Genomic DNA, 22068 nt, shown 5'->3' on the forward strand with positions numbered 1-22068 from the left:
TATTTAATGTGCAGAGCAGTATTTGTGGTTGAAAATTGTTTTCTGTGCTAAATTGGAAGTAGACAATTTTTAACTAAGAATGTTGCTATTGCTATTGAACAGTGAGTATTTTACTGTATGTTAAGTGATACAAAGCAATTTTGTTTTGTAGCTGTGAACTTTCATGCTCAGTGTTACATTAAAAATCAAATGATGGTGACCCAGACTGAGTTAATTAGATATTTTTTTTAATGTCTTTAAGAATATGAGAAATTTTTATTAATTGTTAGTTACTAGGATGCTTTTTACTTAAGTCAGAATCAGGAAAATAGTTGGTCTTTTTTTAATTTTTAAAAAAATATTTTCATTTTATTTTATTTGTCGTACAGACAGGTCTCACTATGTCACCCAAGCTGGTCTTGAACTCCTGGCCTCAAGGGATCCTCCCACCTTGTCCTCCCAGAGTGCTGGGATTACTGGCATGAGCCACTTCACCTGGCCAGATTTTACAGTTTTATTGGAAATCTCATTTGGTTAGTTACCAAAACTATTTAAGTTCTTTGGGATGTTGAACATTTTTAATGCAACAGGTCAACCAAGAATTCTTTTTTAATATGTTGCATTAAGATGCCACTAAACAGACATTATGCCTTTTAATGAATAAATAATTAACCTATAATGTAATAACTTGAGTAAATAATCAACTACTTATCCATAATTTTTAATTAAAATATTTATTTTTGCATCTTAAAACTGTTTCAAATGTGAAGTCTGGGTTTAAGAAAGAGACGTGTGTATAAATCAACATGAGAAACAAAATGATTCATGTAGCTTTCTTTTTTTTTTTTTTTGAGACAGAGTCTGGCTCTGTTGCCCGGGCTATGAGTGCCATGGCATCAGCCTAGCTCACAGCAACCTCAAACTCCTGGGCTCAAGCGATCCTCCTGTCTCAGCCTCCTGAGTAGCTAGGACTACAGGCACATGCCACCATGCCTGGCTAATTTTTTCTATTTTTAGTTGCCTGGCTGATTTTTTTTTTCTATTTTTAGTAGAGACAGGGTCTCGCTCTTGCTCAGGCTGCTCTGGAACTCCTGAGCTTAAGCAATCTTCCTGCCTTGACCTCCCGGAGTGCTAGGATTATAGGCCTGGCCATGTAGCTTTCTTTATTCATATTTTTATGGCAATTGGGGAAGAAGGGTAATTTTCTAGCAACTCTTAGATTGCTTAATTTAGAGTTAATGCAAAGGAAGAAACATTCTTCGTCTTGAAGTTTATTATTGAGAAAGATAATATTGAGTAATCACACCTGCGTCAGCCAAGTTGGTTGCAGCATTTAAGGTCTGAGCCTGTGGCAGAAAGCTAGGATATGACAGTGGAATTGAGTTTATAAGATAATTTTAAGATTCACATAATTATCTTGTCTAACATTTGAGACCAATAAAAGTTTAATTTTTTCTCATTTATGTTGACTTTTGTTTTCAAAGTGTATTTAAAACATAATTTATGCTTAAAGATTTAGAATTTATCCTGATAAGTTATTTTAAACTTACTTGAGTTAAACAAGTTTAAAGGCTAAATATGTTTTCCCATTTTTCTCACTGGTTTAAAGTCAAGCGTAGTCTCAGTGGTTTTTAGCAAAAAGTGAAGAATGTGAAAAAAATTAACCATTACCACTTAGGATATTGTCAGGAAAACACCGTTTTGGCTTTTCAAAGGTTCACATATAAGGACAATGTATATGAGAAAGATATACTCTTTTAATGTTTTTGTTTTCTTATTTCACAGACAATAAATGTAAGTTTCTGTTTTTGAGTTTACAGGTATCTTGAATTCCTCTTATTATCTTGCTCTATGTACCATTAAAAGAAAGACAACGTTCAGGAATTTGAAAACCCATTTCTCTTTAATGAAAGTGGCTAAGACGGGAAGATTTTCGATGTGGCTTATTTGGATAGTTAGGACTGTGCTCCAGTAAGCCATAAATGGGAGTGGGGGTGGCTCTGATTTTGGTCTGATACATAATAACTCTTATCCAAAAAATAAGATTGTTCTATTTGCAATTATTTGTTTTTCTGCTTCTCTATAGATGAAGATTGAATTGACAGCGTGTATACATCTTACATGATTAAGCCTCTACTGAAACAATATTTTTGAAGCACAGACAAAAGATGAATTTGAGTAGCTACTCTTTTCCTGGCGCCAAGGATACCTAGAGAGATAAGATTATCCCTGCCTTGGGGAATCTCATAGTTTATTTCTGCCTCTCAAAAGGCTACTGTTTAAGGGTTTATTTGGATGCAAGGAACAGAAATCAGCTGTAGCTAGCTTACGTAAAGGATTTCTTATAAGGCTGTGGCGAGATCTCATAGAATCCATTTGAAGAAAGTACAGATGGACCTCACAGGAATTGGCAAGGTGTCAGAGAGCCACTAGTTTCTATCTTGATCCTTCTAATTATCTGAGACTGGTTAAGGAGATGGTGGTGGGGTGAGTATTTATGGTGTGTGGAGGGGAGTTTCCTTGGATGGAGAGCAAGAGAAAGACGTCTCTAATTTGTCTGAAAACAACTGTCTTTTTTTAGGGATGTTCAAATGTACTTGGAAGGGCCTCTAAAACTAAATAATTGATATGTCAAACTGATAATCCCATTTTTTAATTAAAAAATGTACACACATGTTGAGGAATGCTTACAAAAAAGCAAGGTATTTTTGTTTTAACTTTTTATTTTAAAATAATTTCAAATTTACAGAAAAGTTACATGAGTAATACAAATAACTCCCTTATATCCTTTAGCCAGATCACCCAGCTTGTAACATTTTACTACATTTGTTTTTTCATTTTCTCTATACATACACATTTTTTTTCTGTACCATTTGCAAGTAGGTTGCATACATCATGCCCCTTTATACCCCTTAATACTTAAGTGTGAATTTCCTAAGAATTAGCATGTTTTCTTATGTAATCAGAGTAGTCATCAAATTCAGGAAATTTAGCATTGATGTAGCACTTTAGTCTATAGTGCATATTCCAATTTCATCAGTTGTTACAATTAGACCCTCTATTAGCATTTTTCTTCTGGTGCAATGGCTAATCCAGGGTCATAGGTTGCATTTAATTCTTTTGTCTCTTTAGTCTCTTTTAATCTGGAACTGTTCCTCTGTCTTTCATGACATTGGCGGGCTAATTAATTATACAGTGCCCCTCAGTTTGGGTTTGTCTGAGGTTTCTTCATCATTCAGATTATGAATTTTTGGCTGGTATATTAGATGAATGATATGTGTTTTTCTATCATCTGGAGGTACATGATGTTCGTTTGCCCATTACCAATATGTTCATTTTGATTGCTTGGTTAAGATGTTGAATAGTTTCTCTTTTGTATAGTTACTGTTTTTCATTTTACCGTTATTAGTTTGTGGGGAGATACTTAGAGATTATTTAAATATCTTATTCAAACTTTTCTCTCCTAGATTTAGCATCTATTGATGATTCTTGCCTGGATAAATTTTTACCATGTTGGTTGTAAATATACCAAGGTTTTTTATTAATTATTAATTGCTTTGTAAATTTTCAGAGAGCGGGATAAGAAAATTTTGAGGCTTATGAATAGAGTGCAGATTATGTTCTCTAAAACTTAAAATTTCCTTCTGAGAAAAGTAAGATAGTTATATCTAATTAATGAGATGATACCATGGATACTTAGCATTTTGTAGGTGCTTTCAAAAAATTCATCTGAATTGACTGTGTCCAAATATGTCTTAACAGGTGAATGAAAGTTCTGTTTGTAGTACTACCAAATCATATCTTAGTGTTTAAATAAAGGATATCATAAAAAAGTACAACCCCATGATGAACTAGAGGATTTTCTTTTAGGCCAGAGCTCCCATCCTGGATGTGTAAGGTAGCACCTGACTGAAATTAAGAAATTAAAGTTAGAATTGACTTGTGAGGTCTTTTAGTTAAATATTTCTGGTTGTGGCCCAAGGACCTCATATTATCATTTATTAAATGTGCTTATTAAATGAACATTCCTGGGCCCCTTTCCAGACCTACATAATTACATCTTTAGAGTGGAGCTTTGAATCTGCATTTTAGAACTAGTTTCAGCTGATTTTTGTGTTCTAGCTCTTTGCTTTTATTTTATAAGGAAACTGAGCCCAGAGAGGTTAAATGATTTTCTCAAGGTCATTATGGTTAGATAGTGGTTGCTTAGGGATTAAAATTTAGGTCCTAATGCTTTATATAAATCTTTGCCAAGAAACCATGCTGGTGCAATGTAATGTGACAGACTCTCTGTTCACTGCTTCTGTAGTTCCCAGTTCGAGATGATTTCTTGGTTTCCATAACCCATGTGTTATTTGGATTAGGATCTTGAATTGAAATTATAGCAATACAAATTGGGATCCAGTTGTGGTGAGCCCTGAATGCCAGGATAAAGGAGTATGTACTTTATGGGAGATCTATTGAAAAATTTGCTTTGGGGAATTGACATATGGGGACATGGCTTATTTACCCCCTATAATTCTTAAGAAAGATTATGAAAATAATATGTTTATTAAGTGTACTTAAAACACTACTGCTTTTGAGACTGTATTGCATAGGGCTTAAGAGTAGTAGAGATTCTAGAACTGTACCATTTCGGTTTGATGCACTTAAACCAGATTGGATCACAGTGTAACCTTGGGCAAATTACTTACCTTATTGTGCTTTAGTCTCTTGGTCTGAAAAATGGAGATGATAATAGAGCCAATTTCATAAGGTGGTTTTGAGAATACATTAAATTAATGTGTGTAATTCTTAGTAAGCTCTACAGCTGTTGCTTCTATAGTTGTTTCTGGAAAAAAGTAAGTCTCTGACTCCCATCTATCTCTTAAGTTCTGTCATGTGTTAAGGTGATCACTATTTTTAGTTTGTGTATTTTTCCTGAAGTGTTTTATGTGGATAAGGTAAAAGTTTCCTTAACCTTCATTTAATCAACCTGCAGGATTAATATTCCTTATTTAAGAAATACTAATATTCACGCATATTCAGTGAACATAAACTACTCTGTGTTGCTTCCATCAGTTAGTTGAATGCTCCTAGGAGCCATATGTTTGTTCCCAAATTGGCTAATTCCATTTTGTATTGTGTTTATATTATTTGAGTAAATATTACATAGACCAATATAAATGAGTGTGAAGAGAGAATGGTTTAAATAAAAACTAAGATAAATGCTTTGGAAAACTTGATGTAGGCAAATAAATTGCTGAAGAAAATTGTAGTCAAGTGAATTATGGGCAAGATAGCTAAAAGATGATGGGGAAAAGTAATAAAAATCTAGAAGGAAATCTGCATTCATACTGCTCCATAAGTCTAGGTGATTTCTTACCTTGAAATAAAATTAAAACCAAAAACAATGGATAGCACATTATTGACATGGTTTATACAGGGATATGAACCCAGAATTCTAGTCAGGCGAGCCATATTCAAAGAATACATTTTGGTTTGACACCAAAAAATTGATAAGAGTATTTTAAATTAAAAATACAATGTTTAAGATATGTATTATTTTTATAATTCTCCATGTTAACTAACTTTGATGAACTCAAACTTCTAGACCCTATTGTGTATATGTAAATTAGATTTCTTTATTTTATCCAAAAGAAGATGGATCCTGGCATATACTATAACTATGTTTTTCATTTTAGTATTTTGGAATCCAAAAATGCTATTTCAGAATCTGACTTTAGTTTGTCCAGTGAGGTTTATAGAACTCTGCTTGATGAAATGACAGATTTCAAGTGCTTCTGGAACTGGAACTAACTACAATCCAAAAACCTTTGTTATCTTGCGAGATTTAAATTGCACTTTTTTTTTTGTGTGTGCATACATGTGATGGATAGAAATTGTACCCTTCTTAAGGACCTTTTGAACTCTGATGATATTATAAGTTAGATTTGTTTAGTGACAAATAGTTGAATGCCTTCTTTGTAAAAGCATCATAATAACTATCAATTTTGGCTTGTTGATCTTGCACATACTGCTTCCTAAGGGAAGTAACTGATGATTGTATTGGCTGATATCACTGGGGTAAGATTGTGTGGTTTTTCAAATATAAGCCTGTAATTGGTATATTGTAACCTACTTGCTGTGTGTTAGCATTAGTCTGTTAGCTGATCTGTCAATTGCTTTATCTTTGAATTCTAAGTTAAAACTGGCAGATCTTGTGGAAATGTATGTTTGTGCCAAAAGACAAATGCTCTTTCTTCTATTGTGTAATTGCTTTAAGAATAACTGAGAAACTGGGATATTTATCATTTAAATTTGATCTAGGGTGATGATGGAAGATGTATTTAAAAACAGATTCTGTTGGCATGGCCTAAAATATCACTTATAAGAGTTTAAAATTTATACCTCTTACCTGCTATAGTAAACAGTTCATTAAAGATTTAGGGAAAAATATTCCTAGTTCAATCCCCAACTTTACATAGCAATTTCTTCATGTTGGTGGCTTTTATAAATAAGAGTGGCTGATCGACTGAGTACATGTGGGTTATTTTTCATTTATATATCATTTCTTCACAGAAAAGTCTTTACAATGAAGTTTGAAAGTGAAAATGGGTATAGCCTATCTGATAGCAAATGTCTTGATCCCTTCTAGCACTCGTTGTATCTACCAACTTCATTCTTTTTTTTTTTTTTTTTTTTGAGACAGAGTCTCACTGTGTTGCCTGGGCTAGAGTGCCATGGCGTCATCCTAGCTCACAGCAACCTCAAACTCCTGGGCTCAAGCGATCCTCCTGCCTCAGCCTCCCGAGTAGCTGGGACTACAGGCATGCGCCACCATGCCCGGCTAATTTTTTCTATATATATTTTTAGTTGTCCAATTAATTTCTTTCTAATTTTAGTAGAGACGGGGGTCTCACTCTTGCTCAGGCTGGTTTCGAACTCCCGAGCTCAAACAATCCGCCAGCCTCGGCCTTCCAGAGAGCTAGGATTACAGGCGTGAGCCACCGCGCCTGGCCCTCCCAGCTTCATTCTTGACATTAAGTTTTTCCTTTATTCTAAAATTTCTCAGTGATTATAAGCCTTGTTCAAGACAGGCTACTCTCAGAGTTCATAAAGTTTGCATATCTTGAGTATTTTTTCTAATAGATACTTAGATCTATTAATTCCATAATTCATTTTTGAGAGTAAAGTGCGTAGACAGTTTTTTTCCTAAGCTTCAACTCTCTAGTTGTAATATACTAGTCTTTTTCCATTTCTAGGTTTTTGTTTTTGTTTTTCTATTTATATTAATGTATTGAAGAGGAGGAAGCTGATTGTTGGATACTGTTAGATCTTGGAAGTAAAACACTGGGGAAATGCTGTAGAAGTAAACTCTTTAAACATGAAAGTATTTACATGTAGTTTTTTATTTTAATTAATTTTGGTCCCTTGCTGATTTTATAGGTTGTCAAGTACTTGGAAATTAAGCTGTTTTTACTTTAGTATTAAGATTTTTATACCAATCTGAGAAAGAGTGAAACCCTGTCTCTGTAAAAAATAGAAAAATTAGCTGGTGTGGTGGTGGTGGTATATGCCTGTAGTCCCAGCTACTAGGGAGGCTGAGACAGGAGGATCACTTGAGCCCAGGAATGTGAGGTTGCACTGAGCTATGATGATGTCACTGCATCTAGCCCTGGTGGCAGAGTAAGACTCTGTCTCAAAAAAAAATTTTTTTTAATAGTAAATATTTTAAATACATTTGGAATATTAAGATAATTTTTTAGCTACAGTAATAGATTTGCTGATTTTTTTACCATTTCAGTGGCCTCAGTGGCCAACAGTATTGTGATTGTGATTGGTTAAATTATCGTTGAATTCAGTAATGTGATTTTCATCTTTATTTCCAAGGGGCAAGGTAACTAACATTTATAAATAAATATCTACAGTGTATTAACATCTTATTTACTCTGCACAGCACCTCTGCAAGGTAGATATTTTGCCTGTTTTTCATGAGAGGTGTAGAGAGACTGAAGATATTTCTTAGGGTCACATAAATAAAGAGTGGCTGATCAAGAATTTGAATTAAAGTCATTTGAAAATTTTTGTAGCTTTCTTTTGGTCCTTATAAAGGACTAATTCTTGACAAGGTAATGAGAACAAGCAAATCTTTAATCAAAGGAAGTTATTTAAGAAAACTGCTCTAATGTACCTTTGATTATATTGATTGCCCTAGCTTATTAGGGTGTTGCCTTTAAGCGCCTTAAAGGAAACTTAGTTTTGGTTGTTGCCCATTTCCAAGCACCTAGAGCAGTATCGAGAACATAGTATATGCTCAATAAATATGAATGGATTTGAATTAATTTTTACCATATTTTGAAATAATAGAATAGTTGCTATAATCTGGGGAGGAAATGCTTAAACAACACTAAAGGTTTCTTTTGTTCTTTAGAGACGGGGTACTTAGAATTTGATGGTGATAAGCTGAAAGGGTTGTTGATAGTTGGAAGTTATTCAGATAATGAAGATGGTGGTGGGAGCCGTGGAGACTGAAGAGGAATGAATCTTAAACACTGGGGAGGCACAAAAGACTGTGTGACTGAATATAATAGGAAACTGGAGGAAAGGAGGATTAAAAAGAGAAATGAGATACTAATAAAAATGAAATGGAAGAGGTGTGTGGACAAAGTTTCAGTTTGAAGCACTGATTTTTGAAGCAAAGGCTGGTATTTGAATAGATATGCATCTTATAGATGGCTGGGAATAGTAAATCAAACAGAAATGAATGGTTGGATCCAAGATTGATAAGAGACTAATAATGTAATGGGGAGGACTGAGCCTTGGGGGACAGCTACATTAGTAACATTCTTCAGTGACAGGTTTTGGTTTTTTTTAAAGATATGTTCATGTTCATCTAAGGGGAAGGAGGGCGGATTGAATGTATTATAGAAGGAAAATTGTGGTTTAATTAAGAATAACTTGGGTGCATGTCTTAGCCACTGAATTCCAGGCTTTGAGAGATAATATATAAATATGTCAGTTATTGCTGTGGAGTGAAGTAGATGATCTAATTGTGGAAGCTATACATCTAGCAGCTGTTTCAAAACAATAGTGTCAAAATATAAACCAGTAATTAAAACAACATAAGTAGTACATTCTTTGGGAGGTTAAGAAAAGGGAAAAGATTAGTATGGAACAGGTCTTACAGCTGAAGCAGTCTTTTAAGATAACCTAGTCCTAGTCACATTGTTATTTATAGCTGAGGAAACAGTCCTCAGGAGGTTGGTCTACTAGATATCTTAAAGCTAGTTTTGTGACGCAGATGTCCAAGTTGGAAGGTTGGGAAGGCTTCAAGGAAGCATTGGTTCTTGAAGATTTAATAAGATTTTTATTGGATGGGAAAAGAAAGTAAAAGAAAATGACTTTAGGGAATTTGAAGGAGAATGAACAAAGCATATGCCAACAGCAGCAATCCTTTAAAAGGATTTATATATTGAAGTATTAGTATGGAACAAGGTAACCTGATAGAATGTCAAGATTAGAAACGACTATAATTAATACGAACTATATTTTTTGGAACAGGGCAAAGGTATGAAACTGGTGGCCTTTAAAATATGATATATATTCCGTCCAATGTTGTAAGCAGTGGTTGCGTTAATAAAATAGAGTACTGGAGTGAATGCATTTTAAAAAATTATTTTGGGCCGCGTGCGGTGGCTCACGCCTGTAATCCTAGCTTTCTGGGAGGCCAAGATGGGAGGAGAGCTGCAGCTCAGGGGTTCGACGCCATCCTGAGCATAGTGAGACCCCGTCTCTATCCCTAGAAACAAGAAACAAAAAAAAAGACAAAAAAGATACGCAAAACCACAAAAACCAGCCAGGCGCTGTGGAAAGCGCCTGTAGTCCCAGCTACCCGGGAAGCTGAGGCAAAAGGATTGCTCACAGTCCAGGACCTGGAGCTTGCGGGGACCCACAATCACTGCACTCTAGCCAGGACACCAAGTGACACTCTGTCTCTACAAAAAATACGGGGAAATTGGTGGAGTGCCTACTTAAAAAATTATTTTGATAAGACATTCAGGCCACATCCCAGACCTACTAAATCAGAATCTCTAGGGTGAGGTCCAGGAATCTGGTATTTTTTACTGTGACCTCCAGGTATATGAAAAGTAGCAGTTTGTAAATCTGTGTTTAGGAACCAATTATTTAAAGGTGAAGTTAGAGTAGGGAGGGAAACTACTTAGAAAATTATTCTTGTCACTCAGGTCTGAGATATAATAAAATGTAAATAGTAAGATCAGAAAGATTTGTTTAAATCCTATTAATTAGATTTGATGCACATTGCTTTTAGAGAAGGAAAGAAGAAAAGTCTCGTATTCTCCAGTCTGAAAGAAATGGAATATAGTAATAGAAGGGAAGGTGATTATTCTTTAGTTTGAAAATTATTTTCTGTATTTATATATTGAGCAGTATATTCTAAGGTATATTGTTGTGGGCCCTATGGCAAGTAGAAAGTGGAAATAGGTAATTGTCTTAGAAGTTATTAATACTTGTTACATTCTCAGAGTATGAACAAAGGGTAAATTTATTTTAAGAAGTTTTGTGTCAGCAGGGCGCAGTGGCTCACACCTGTAATCCTAGCACTTTGTGAGGCTTAGGCGGGAGGATTGCTTGAGGCCAGGAGTTCAAGACCAGCATGAGCAAGAGCTAAATCCCGTCTCTACAAAAAACAGAAAAATTAGCCAGGTGTGGTGGCGCGTATCTGTGGTCCCAGCTACTTAGGAGGATCGCTTGAGACTAGGAATTGGAGGTTGCATTGAGCTGTGATGATGCCACTGCATTCTAGCAAAAAAAACAAAAGTAATTTTGTGTGTGTAGGAAACAGAAATTGTACATTTATGCTTGGAGACTCAATCCAACCAGATAAGTCTCAGAATTGCTACTTGCATTAAAAGCCACATTTTACTACATTTTCATTATAGCTCAGTGATCTCCAACACTTTGGGGGATGACAAATACCATTCAAAAATAATAGCATGGTACATTAAAAAATTACAGGATATTGAAATTAATTTATTTTAATTTGAGGGGTTTTGGGATAGAGGACTATATCAGACTTTTAGCTGGTTATAAAACTGGTGTTGAGAATAGCTTCCCAAAAACTCTTGTAGGAAGAATTATATAATGGCAAACAAATAGCTCTCTGTATCATATTCATACATGTATTTTTAAAAAATTAATAGACTTTATTTTTTAGAGCAGTCTTAGATTCACAGCAAAATTGAGTAGGAAGTACAGTTCTCACATGTCCCGTCCACCAACTCGGGCACAGATCCCCACCATCAACATCCCTCATCAGTGTGGTATATTTGTTACATTCGATGAACCAACATTGAGCCATCATTATCAACCAAAGTCTGTAGTTTACATAGGGTTGACTCATTCTGTTCATGTAGTATTTTAAAACATGTGTTTTTTTTAAGTTTTAAAAGGTTGTTCGTGATACTTCAGTTTACCTTGATTCCAATATCAAATCTCTAGTGAACTAAAAGATAAGGTAAACTCAGTGGTAAGGTAAGCCAGTATGGAGTTCCCAAATATACAGGCTGATTTGGGAAATTGCTTTCTCAGGACCTTGACTTTATAGGCATGGTTTGATGTTCATTGTGTAATATCATGAGGGTTACCATTGGTTCTTTCTTTAAGATGTCTGATCTTATCTGAGCCAATCCTATTTTGACAAAAATTCTATAAAAAGGATTTCAAGGTCCAGATGGTCTATTCATTTTGCTATTACTCTGTACACAGAATTTCAGTTTAAGGAAATAATTGAAGGAAATAATTGGAGTTTGTAATAAAGGGGCTTGGCTGTTGACTTTTTAAATGAAACTACTTCTAACATGCTCTCTGAATTTGCAGTCTAATACAGAAGCATCCTTTCTCCTTTACTGACAAGAGTGAACTCTGGAGTAGCTCAGAAACTCTTAGAAGTAGTTTACTTGACTTTTACAAGTATAATAGCTGGGAATTGTTCTTCAGTACTCATTTTTTAAGGACTTTTCCTAAGTGTTTAGTTCTCAGAAATTTTACCTGATAAAAATAGCTAAAGTTTAACTTCGTGCCGTATACAATCCCCAAACAATTTAGAAATATATGCTATTAATATTATTGTTCTCATTTACAGATGAGGAAATTAGGCTTAAAGAGACTAAGTAACCATTATTAACAAGTGGCAGTGGTGAAAGCTAAAGTATAACTACTTTGATATCGAATTCAGTAGTAAGGATTGGTTGAAATTGTACTAAATACGATCCAGTGACACTCTGTGAAACTACAATGGAACGAGAAAATGTGTTTTTTCAACGTTGAATTTTGTATATAGGTTTTAGTAAATCCACTAACAAAATCCCTGACATCAAGAAGACAGATTTTTCTGTAGAATTTTATTTGCTGTAAGAGTCTTATATTGTAAGCTGAATTGGTGAGATTCTTTGTTTCTAGGAACCAAATAATTTTTAAAGAGAGACTCAAATTAAAACTTAACCAGTTGGTCTTTGTTTTATAAAAAGTGATCTTTAACAAACAATTTTCTATAAGGAACTGAGTATACTTATACGTACATTAGTAATCTCAAATTGGAACATGGTTCTCCTAACTAATAGGTTGCTTTCAATTCCACTGAGGCATGTGTTTGTTTCTAAAAATAATGGGGAATGTGCTTTGCACTTTCCCTGAAATATTTTAAACACAAATTTTAGACTTTGATTCTACACATCTCTACTTTTGTGGTGTCTTAATGCATTTTTGTGGAATGGATGTAAGTTAGGTAACTAGATTAGGTTTGCGGGAGGAGCAAGTGTGTTTTGTTTCTGTGCTTTCATTTAATGTGCCAGAGTAAATGCAGTCCAGATACTCCGGAGTAAGAAACTTATGGATTTATTTAATTTCCCATTTTCGGAGAGGCAGCTGTCAATTTTTTCTCCCTTAACTGTAAATTCCAGATTATTGATTTTACCAATCATCTTGCACATTTTTTTTTTTTTTGCTTTTTTTATTTCAGCATATTATGGGGGTACAGATGTTTAGGTTACATATGTTGCCCTTGCCCCACCCCCCCCCCCAAGTCCGAGTTTCAAATATGTCCATCCTTCGGGTGGTGCGCATTGCACTCTTTGTGTATGCAAATACCCGTCCCCTCCTTCCTCCTCCCCCCCGCCTGCCCAGCATCCAATAGATGTTATTCTTATATGCATCTTGCACATTTTAATTTCAGGCAAACTAATGTGTAGGCTCTAGAATCAGACCACTAGGATTTAAATCTTGATTTGGCTACTTATTAATTATGGACTTTGGACAAGTTTGATCTCTTTGTCTCATCTGTAAAATGAAGATAATAAATGTACCTAAACCATAGGTTTGTCGTGGGGATTAAACATTGTAAGCACTCAGTATTTGCTGTCATTATTGTTATAACTACTAGTTGGGGAGGATTGAGTATCAGTCAGATAAGTGCTTGTGGAGCACTATCTGGTACTAATATCAACCGAGTTGTATTAACCCTGTTGTAACCCCAGAGTATTAACCCATACTCTGTTATCAAATTTATATTTTATCAATTTTTAGAATCTGTTATTCTGTTGATTACCTAGAATAATCTATTAATGTACTTGTGATTATAAGATTTAAACTGTAAGATCATCAACCTAACTAACCTCCATTTACAGTTGAAACCCAGAGTAGTGAAATGACTTGCTTGCCCAAGGTTTCATAGGTAACTTGGAATGGATTTCAATCGACCAGTGTTCTTTTTATTATACATTAGTGAACTGCTGTAAGTAAAAAAAAGTCTTAAATGAATAACAAGGGCAGTTTAATTTCTGATTTTTATAAGGAAACCTCAGGTCCATAGCGCCTCACAATTACTTTCAAGTTTCTTTATTTCATCATTTTCATTAGTAATTAAGCCAGAAATTCACTAGCCCAGTCTCTCAGCAATACATATCCAAAATATAAACATTAATTTTAAGTATTTATTGATTACTGTACCAGGTCCTTATTAGATAAAAGAGAAAAAGATAATAATGAATGGCTCTTTCCTCAAAGAGATTGTTAGATTGGGCACTTTTATTTGGAATTTTAGAAAAATCTTTTTCCTCATATTTTCATTCTTTCTGCCTTTTGAGTATCATACTTGTCTTTCCAGTGATATTTTTGTTTTTCGTCTTTTTTAGCATGGTCTTAAAAGCAGCCTCAGTCTTCCAGTTTTTCTGATAGACTGTTTTCTACCTTAATTGCTTTTCCTTGCCTTTTATATCCTTTTTCCCACTTGAGGGTTTTTGTTTGTTTGTTTTTTGAGACAGAGTCTCACTCTGTTGTCCCAGGTAGAGTGCAATGGTGTGTACTCATAGCTCACTGCAACCTCAAACTCCTGGGCTCAAGCGATCTTCCTGCCTCAGCCTTGCCAGCTAATTTTTCTATTTTTAGTAAAGATGGGGTCTTGCTCTTGGGTCAGGCCGATCTCAAACTCCTGAGCTCAAGCAATCCTCCCACGTAGAGTGCTAGGATTACAGGCATGAGCCACCTGCCTGGCCTACTTTAGGGTTTTGTTTCTTTTCATTGTTGTTTTTGTTTTGGTGTTGTTGCCTTTCCTTTGCTAAACTGTTTTTAATATTATATTTTCCCACTTTTCAGTTTGATTTGGTATTTAGCTTTGAATATTGCGTTTACTTGTGTTTACATTCATTTGTGTAAAAAAGGGAAGAATAAATTTATCCTTTTAAGAGTTGACTGCTGTCTTTGGGTGAGTCCCTTTGGTTTTAGGTACCACGTTAGTTAGAAGTACCTATAATCGTATGCCATTTAAAAATAGCTCAATACTCCTATGTTCACTTGGTTTCTAGGTCTATTCTGGATAGCAGGTTTGTGAAGACATTTATTCTTTCTTGGACCTCAGATTTACCAGACATCTCATGGTATTTCCTTTTATATTATTTCTCTAATGGCTGCCACTTATTCTCAATGTATTTTGTATATATTTTACTTGCCAGTTGGATGACCAGTTTTTTGATTCACATGTAAGATGTGAATCTTTGTCTTAATTGTTTGGATTGTGTTAAAATTTTTTTCCTTTATTTATGCCTGTGTTATAAACTCACTGTTATAAGCTCATGTCTTTTCTGCTTACTATTTAATACATTGGCTTTCCCATTTTTTTCCTTATTTTTAAAGGTAATGCTTTGGTCCTAATGATTTTATGATTTAAGTATCAAGCAGGTTTTTAAGCAGTATGAGTTTCTGGCTGTAGATTTTTTTGATGTTAATGAAAATAGTGAAATATTTGCCATCTTTATGGTCTCAATGCATATGACCTCTTGTCTTTTGACCTTGTAAGTTACTGAGATCTTCTTTCCTATTGAATCAAACTCAAGAGTCTGCAGTTCTCTTTCAGATGTGATGGTATGTCTTTATCCTGAGGATGAGCTTCCGTGTTTTTAGAGAGATGTAGTTCTGGAGGTGTTGTGTAGTTGTTTTTATAAGCACTTTATTGTGTAGGTTGACAGTTCGTTTGGTTAATGAGGCCAGAGCTGCAGTTTCATCCCAGATGCTTTAATTCATTCACCAGTCCTTTGTAGAGTGCTTTCATGTTCCATGCATTGTACACAGTTTGGTAGACAGGCAGTAATTGAACAAATGTAAGCCATGGTCTGAAGTAGGTTTATGGCAAGCTCTTCATTGCTGTTTAAAAACAGCTCAAGTGTAGTGTTTATTGATGATTGCATATTTATATAAAAAGATGCACAGCTTTAAATACATACTCAAATTGTTTTAGATTAGAAATATTACTCAGTTGCTTAAAAGAATACATAATGACCTAATTTCTGCTTTTCAGTTTCTGCCTCTGGTAAATAAATGCACAACTAAATATAACATATACCTAAAATACAAGACTTCTTATGAGTCTAACGTAAAGAGCAGTGTTTCTTCAAATCGTAGTTCTTGTATCTATCTTTAATTTTTACAGTTAAGCTTGAGAATACCTGTTCAGGTTAAATCCTATTTTATAGATGATACAGATTATGAGTTCATACATTATGAGCGAAAATTATTAAAATGGGTAAATATGTTAATAGTGGTTTGAATTCTCCGAAGAAACTAGCCTTTACTTTTAAACCATGTGTAACTGAGGGAGAGCTACTAAATTACAAATTATTATTATATAAAAATATACAATAATAAGCAATTGCACACTGCTTTTCAGTATTTCAGGAATAACATTGCAGGGACAAGGACAATGTTGACTATTGTTTTCCAGATTATAGGATTATCCATGTCTATTTTGTTCCTGAGTTGTATACATCTCTACTGGAAAGACTTTGAGTAGATATTTTGTAAATAATCCATATAGTGAGTATTATGTAGTGAATTTAGAGTAGAAAAAAATTAATGTTTAAACTGAATATCTTTTAGTTATTGTAACTAAAAGATACTATCGTATATTTGTTTAAGAAATACTTCATTAGTTTTCTCTACTCAGTAATCATATGAGGGAGTATTCTGAAGAGTTAATACTAAAGAAATAGAGAATCCTCTCAATCAATATACATAGATTTATGTATTATGGAAAGTGACAACCACTGTAAAACAATTTTATTACAAATAAAATCGCTTTCCTTGTATACATATATAAACAGTAGAGTAGAATTAGTTCAAATCCTGGTTTCATCTCTTAATCTGAACAACCTTGATTAAGTTATTTAGCCTTTTTTTTTTTGGTTTTGTGTTCCTCAGTGGTAAAATGGAGATACCTGCCTCAGAATTCTGAGGATTAAATAGACCATCCATGTAAAAAGCTGATTATGGTGCTTAGGCCATAGTAAGTACTCAGTATTTGCTAGTGTATTGTTAGATCACTTACTGAACCAAGAAAACTTATTTTTTTTTTTTTTATGAGACAGAGTCTCACTCTTTTGCCCAAGCTAGAGTGAGTGCCGTGGCGTCAGCCTAGCTCACAGCAACCTCAAACTCCTGGGCTCAGGCGATCCTACTGCCTCAGCCTCCCGAATAGCTAGGATTACAGGCATGCACCACCATGCCCGGCTAATTTTTTTCTATATATTTTTAGTTGGCCGATTAATTTCTTTCTATTTTTAGTAGAGACGGGGTCTCTTGTTCAGGCTGGTCTCGAACTCCTGAGCTCAAGCAATCCGCCCGCCTCAGCCTCCCAGAGTGCTAGGATTACAGGCGTGAGCCACCGCGCCCGGCCCAAGAAAACTTATTTTTGAATACTAGTACTATAAGAAATTCCATTTTATCTTTTAAAATGAATAATCGTTGGTTCTTCACTAAATAATATGCCCAGTAGTTCTTGTGGCATCCTAAATTTATTACCTAACGAAGATTGTGATTGAGAAACTTCTCTTTTGATCCAGGTCACATAACTTAATTCTAGAAAAATAAATGAAACAGAGACTTTCTGAGCAAATTCCAGTTTATATTGAGATTTTAATTAAAAAATGCTTTCTTTATGTATTTTACTTACTGTTATAATTGCTAGAAATATGAAGATGATTCTTTTTGTTTCTTTTTGTTTTAAACAGGGTTTGTGGATGCACTTAGATGTTTGCAATGAGCACTGTGGCTGGCATGCCCCAGTGTTTTGGATACCAATGCATAGGACTCCATAGTAATCGAATTTACCAGAGGCGAACGTCATGAGCATAGTGATCCCATTGGGGGTTGATACAGCAGAAACGTCATACTTGGAAATGGCTGCAGGCTCAGAGTAAGTATTTAAGTTGGTTACATAAGCAAAAAAGAATAAAAAAAGATGGGAAACTCTTCTGGAGCTGACAGTAGGAAGAGGTATTTAGGAAATATTAAATTTTTTCTTCCCAACTTTTTTTTTTTTTTTTTAAGCCAAATTACTTTTCCTTCTCAGACACCAGGAACATGATTGCTAACATTGTATTCCTTTTAATTATTATTGCCACTAAATATTCCTCAGTACCATTAGAAATTATCATAATGAGCTTTTATATAGTTATGTGTATTATTGCATGAAGTGGATGAATTAGTAAATGTAACATGTGTAAGTTAGAAGTGAAGTATTTTGGAGGAGGACTCCTAGCACTGTAACACAGTAAATGCTGAATAATTCTTTGTCGACCGAGAGTACTAAAGAGAGATGTCTAGGTTTTTCACTTTTGTTTTGCCACTGACATACTATCAGCCCTTAAACAAGCTACTTAATTATTCTAGAGTTTGGTATCTTCATTTGAAAAAGGATTGGATTGAAGTATTGATTGATACGACTCTTTTTGACTCCACATTTCTGGGAATCAGCACATTTTTACTGTCTATATTTTGCTATCATATTTGATATTGTTATTTCAGTGTCACTAGAGCCACCTGCTGACAGAATTCATTAATTTGTTGGTGTTTGAGTATTTTTAGTTTGAATTTGTATAATCAAACATACTAAAATACTTTAATGAAGTATTTTTAGAAGATTTTCACTTGCTATTTTTTCACTAATACTTAACTTTCTGCTTGTGATTTCTTTACACTTAGTCCACTATCAAGAAACTAGTATTTTTTTGCTGCTTGTAAAGTGAATGTTGATTTGCTTAACCTAATTTGGAAGCGCTGTCATTTAAATGTGGTTTTGTTTTAATATTCAAAACCTGTTAAGTACTGTCCTAGCATTGTTTAGAACTGTTCTTAGGGTGATCCTCAGTTTTTCATTTGTTTCATACTTAATCCTAAACAATTTTTTCTTCTAATTTTTTTCACTCGTGATACTGCATGTAGAGCTCAATGTATCCATACGGCTATCTATAACATAGTGTTAATTAAGCAACTCTCCTACTTCGAGCAAGATGTTTTGTATGTAATATCTCTTAATCACCCAGCAAAAAGGCAGGTATTATTTCCATTTACGAAAGAAATGCAACTCAAGGAGATTAACAGATAAACCTGTGGCCACCTAATTAATAAAAAGTAGAGTTAGGTTTAAACCCAGAGTCGCTTGGCCCCAGATCCATGCTGCCATGTAGGTCAGCAGAGTTCGGTTTGGCTAATAGATGATTTAAATGAAGTTAAAATGCCACATGGTAAACTGAGGACAATTGTCATACCAAACCTCTCCATTTTTAAATTTCTTTTAATGTGTGTAATTTTAATGTAATGTCTTTATAGAATAATTATGACAGATGAAAGAAATGGACAAGTTTTGAACACAAATATGAAGAAGCATATTAAGAACTTACAGAGATCTTTTACACCTGTTAATACAACAATTAGTACAACTTGTCCAGGTGCCATTACTGATAACCCAGTATGTGTTATTGAAAATTTTAACATTGAAAGAGAAAATTAGTGTTTTCCCCTAAAATGCTGGTATGAACTTCTCATTAAGACCCACCTATATTTTTGATAGTTTACATAGGGGAGAATTTAAAGTTTTGATTAGGAAGAAGAAAGTCATTAAAGTCTAATTTCTGAGGAATTAGAGCTTATTTATTGAATCATTCTATACTGTTCTTTTTTTGTAAATGCCTCTCTTAATTTAATGATTGACATTTTTCTCTTTTTAGATTTTTCAGCTCACCTAACTTAAATTTCTGCACTAAGAATATATGATGTGGCTTGGATAATAATTTATGATGGCTTTTTAAAGAATAAGGCCATTTTGGTATAAACAGATAAAATTTTAAATTTGTAAAGTGGTTCCAAAAATATGTGGTGATGTCAAGTAGATTACTTTAGACAAAATGATGTTTGTTTCTTCAGAGTTTTCAATGTTAATTTACAACTACAACACATTTGAAGATAGCCTATTTTCATTTTTAAGAATGAAAATATTTCATCAAGAAATAATGCTACTTTTGATGACCAAAAATGTTCTTCATATTTGTAAAGATAGTGAAGTAATGAAAATTAAAGTGCTGTACATTCAGGATTACTAGAATTTAGGCTTTGTAGGCTATTTACTTCATTAAGTCACTAATCCGCAGGCATAAATAACACTCTGGTAAATTTCACAGGAATGGTGGTAACAATGGAGTTTGGTGGGAAAAGTGCTAGACCATTTTAAGAAATTTGGACTTTTAAAGTATTTTCTTTGCTACTATGACACCATGTGACTTAGAATTGAGTTCATTTTACAAATGTGGACACTGAGGCCCGGAGTGGCTCTGTGGCATGTCCCAAGGATACACAGTGACTTTAGTAGTAGATTTAGGGCTTGAGTGTAGAGTTTGTGACACTTAAATCAGTCATCTCCTGGTCTGTAAAACTAGAGGTTTTATACTACATGATCTTTAAAATACCTCCTAGAACAGCGCTGAACATCACTTTGGAGCAGCAGCATGGACCCTATTTACATGAATATTTCCTGTCCCACTGCATTCTATTCCACACCAAACAGGACTCAACAGCTGATCCTCCACCAATAGCTTTGTGACAGTGTTGTTTGGGAATCCATGAACTGCCCTGAGAAGATCCTCTACCACCAGTTCGAGGCCAGGACAATGCTACTTTCAGTGTCCCATACCTCTGAGGGAAAGAAAACCACACTGTGATACTCTCTTGAGGCCAGATGCAAACCAGCCTTACCCTACACAGTTCTACCTGCTTTACTTACAAGGCTCAGCAGCAGCATTTTACCTTCTCTGGGTGCCCAGTATCACCTGAAGTGGTCAGAGATAGGCCCCAGGTGGTTCATTCATATTAAATCTAGACCCTCTGTCAGTTTTTTCTACATCTCTCATTCCTGCAGTTCCTTGAGCACTGTCTAAAATGTAGGTCCATTCAGATGCCCAAATCCTTGCATTGTTCTCCCTTTTATTCTTCCACCTGGCCCATATAATATGTCTATTAATTTGACCATACCACCGGTCAAATTAAGGCTAATGGACAGTTCTCAGGCCTTATATTGCCTGATCTTGCAGCAGGATTTGATACTAATTAGTCTTTCTACCTTGGGCTTTAGTGAAAATATGTTTTTTTTTAATTGTGGTAAAATATACACAACATTTATCTTGTTAACCTTTTTTAAGTGTACAATTCAGTGGCATTAAGTACATTCACAATGTTGTGTTGGTCTAGTAATGCAGAGAAACAGAAAAAGAAACATTTAAAATGGAAATTAAAGCATAAAAAGAAACCAGATGAAAAAGAGTCTGGTGATTCCTCAAAATGTTAAACATATAATTACCTTGTGACCCAACACTTCCACTCCTAGCTGTATACCCAAAAGAAGTGAAAACAGGGAGTCAGACATTTATACATTGGTGTATTTTAAATGTTTCTTTTTCTCTTTCTCAAATATTTGTGTTTTCTAGGGATCTGCACTGAGCTTACTTTGTAAATTGTCCTGGAGATTTCATCCACTTCTATAGCTTTCACTGTTTTCACATGCTCATGACTTCCAAATCATCCTTAACCTAATTCTGTTTCATGAGCTCCACCCATATAGCCCTCTGCATTACTAGACCTTTTAACTTAAATGTCTCATGAATAGTTCAAACACAAGAAAATTAGGACTATACTAATCATCTCCTTTTTTTCTTCTTGCCCTCTCTAAAAAATTCACACCAAAAATGCTCTCTTATTCTTGTATTCTGTTTTTTACCCAATGGCAGTGACACACACAAGTCATGATCTTTCTAAAAACATGTAAGTCATTTAATTTTCCCACTTTTTTCATCACTGATTCCTGTTGGCTTTAAGTTTAAATCCAGACTTCTTCCACTGGTATGTAAAGGCTTCTTGTATATGTTGTAACTAACTTTTTCAGCCTCATTACTCTTCTCTCTTTTTTGGGTATGTATGGGTTTATTTTGCGGGTAGGTTTATTTTGCACTCAAGCTATTTTGAAATTCTTATCATTCTTCTAATAAGCCTTTTCTCAGGTCTTCAACTTTGTTCATGCCAGTTTATCTAGCTGGAATGCCTTTCCCTCCTCTTCCTTCACAATCTGTTTTTTGTGCTCTCTCTTTTTTTTCCTCACAGTGAAGTATAACAGTGTTAACTCCTGATACTAATGAAGCATAATATTTTCTTGCATTATACTATGTGGCAAAGTTAATGGTATATAGTGTTTCAGAGAGAGAGAGTCTTACTCCC

The 22068-nt window shown here is 34.6% G+C and overlaps 1 protein-coding gene across 1 annotated transcript in view; it reads left to right on the plus strand.

Annotated features, from left to right (window-relative positions):
• Positions 1-22068, plus strand: part of KMT2E (lysine (K)-specific methyltransferase 2E) — a 93913-nt gene that overhangs the window by 7558 nt on the left and 64287 nt on the right. Inside the window, exon 2 of the mRNA XM_012650329.1 lies at positions 17538-17722. Coding sequence (XP_012505783.1) covers positions 17652-17722 — 71 coding nt within the window. The 5' untranslated portion in view covers positions 17538-17651. The remainder of the gene's footprint in view (positions 1-17537; positions 17723-22068) is intronic.

The sequence above is a fragment of the Propithecus coquereli genome, unplaced genomic scaffold (assembly GCF_000956105.1).
Source record: "Propithecus coquereli isolate 6110/MARCELLA unplaced genomic scaffold, Pcoq_1.0 Scaffold32, whole genome shotgun sequence".
Lineage (NCBI taxonomy): Eukaryota > Metazoa > Chordata > Mammalia > Primates > Indriidae > Propithecus > Propithecus coquereli.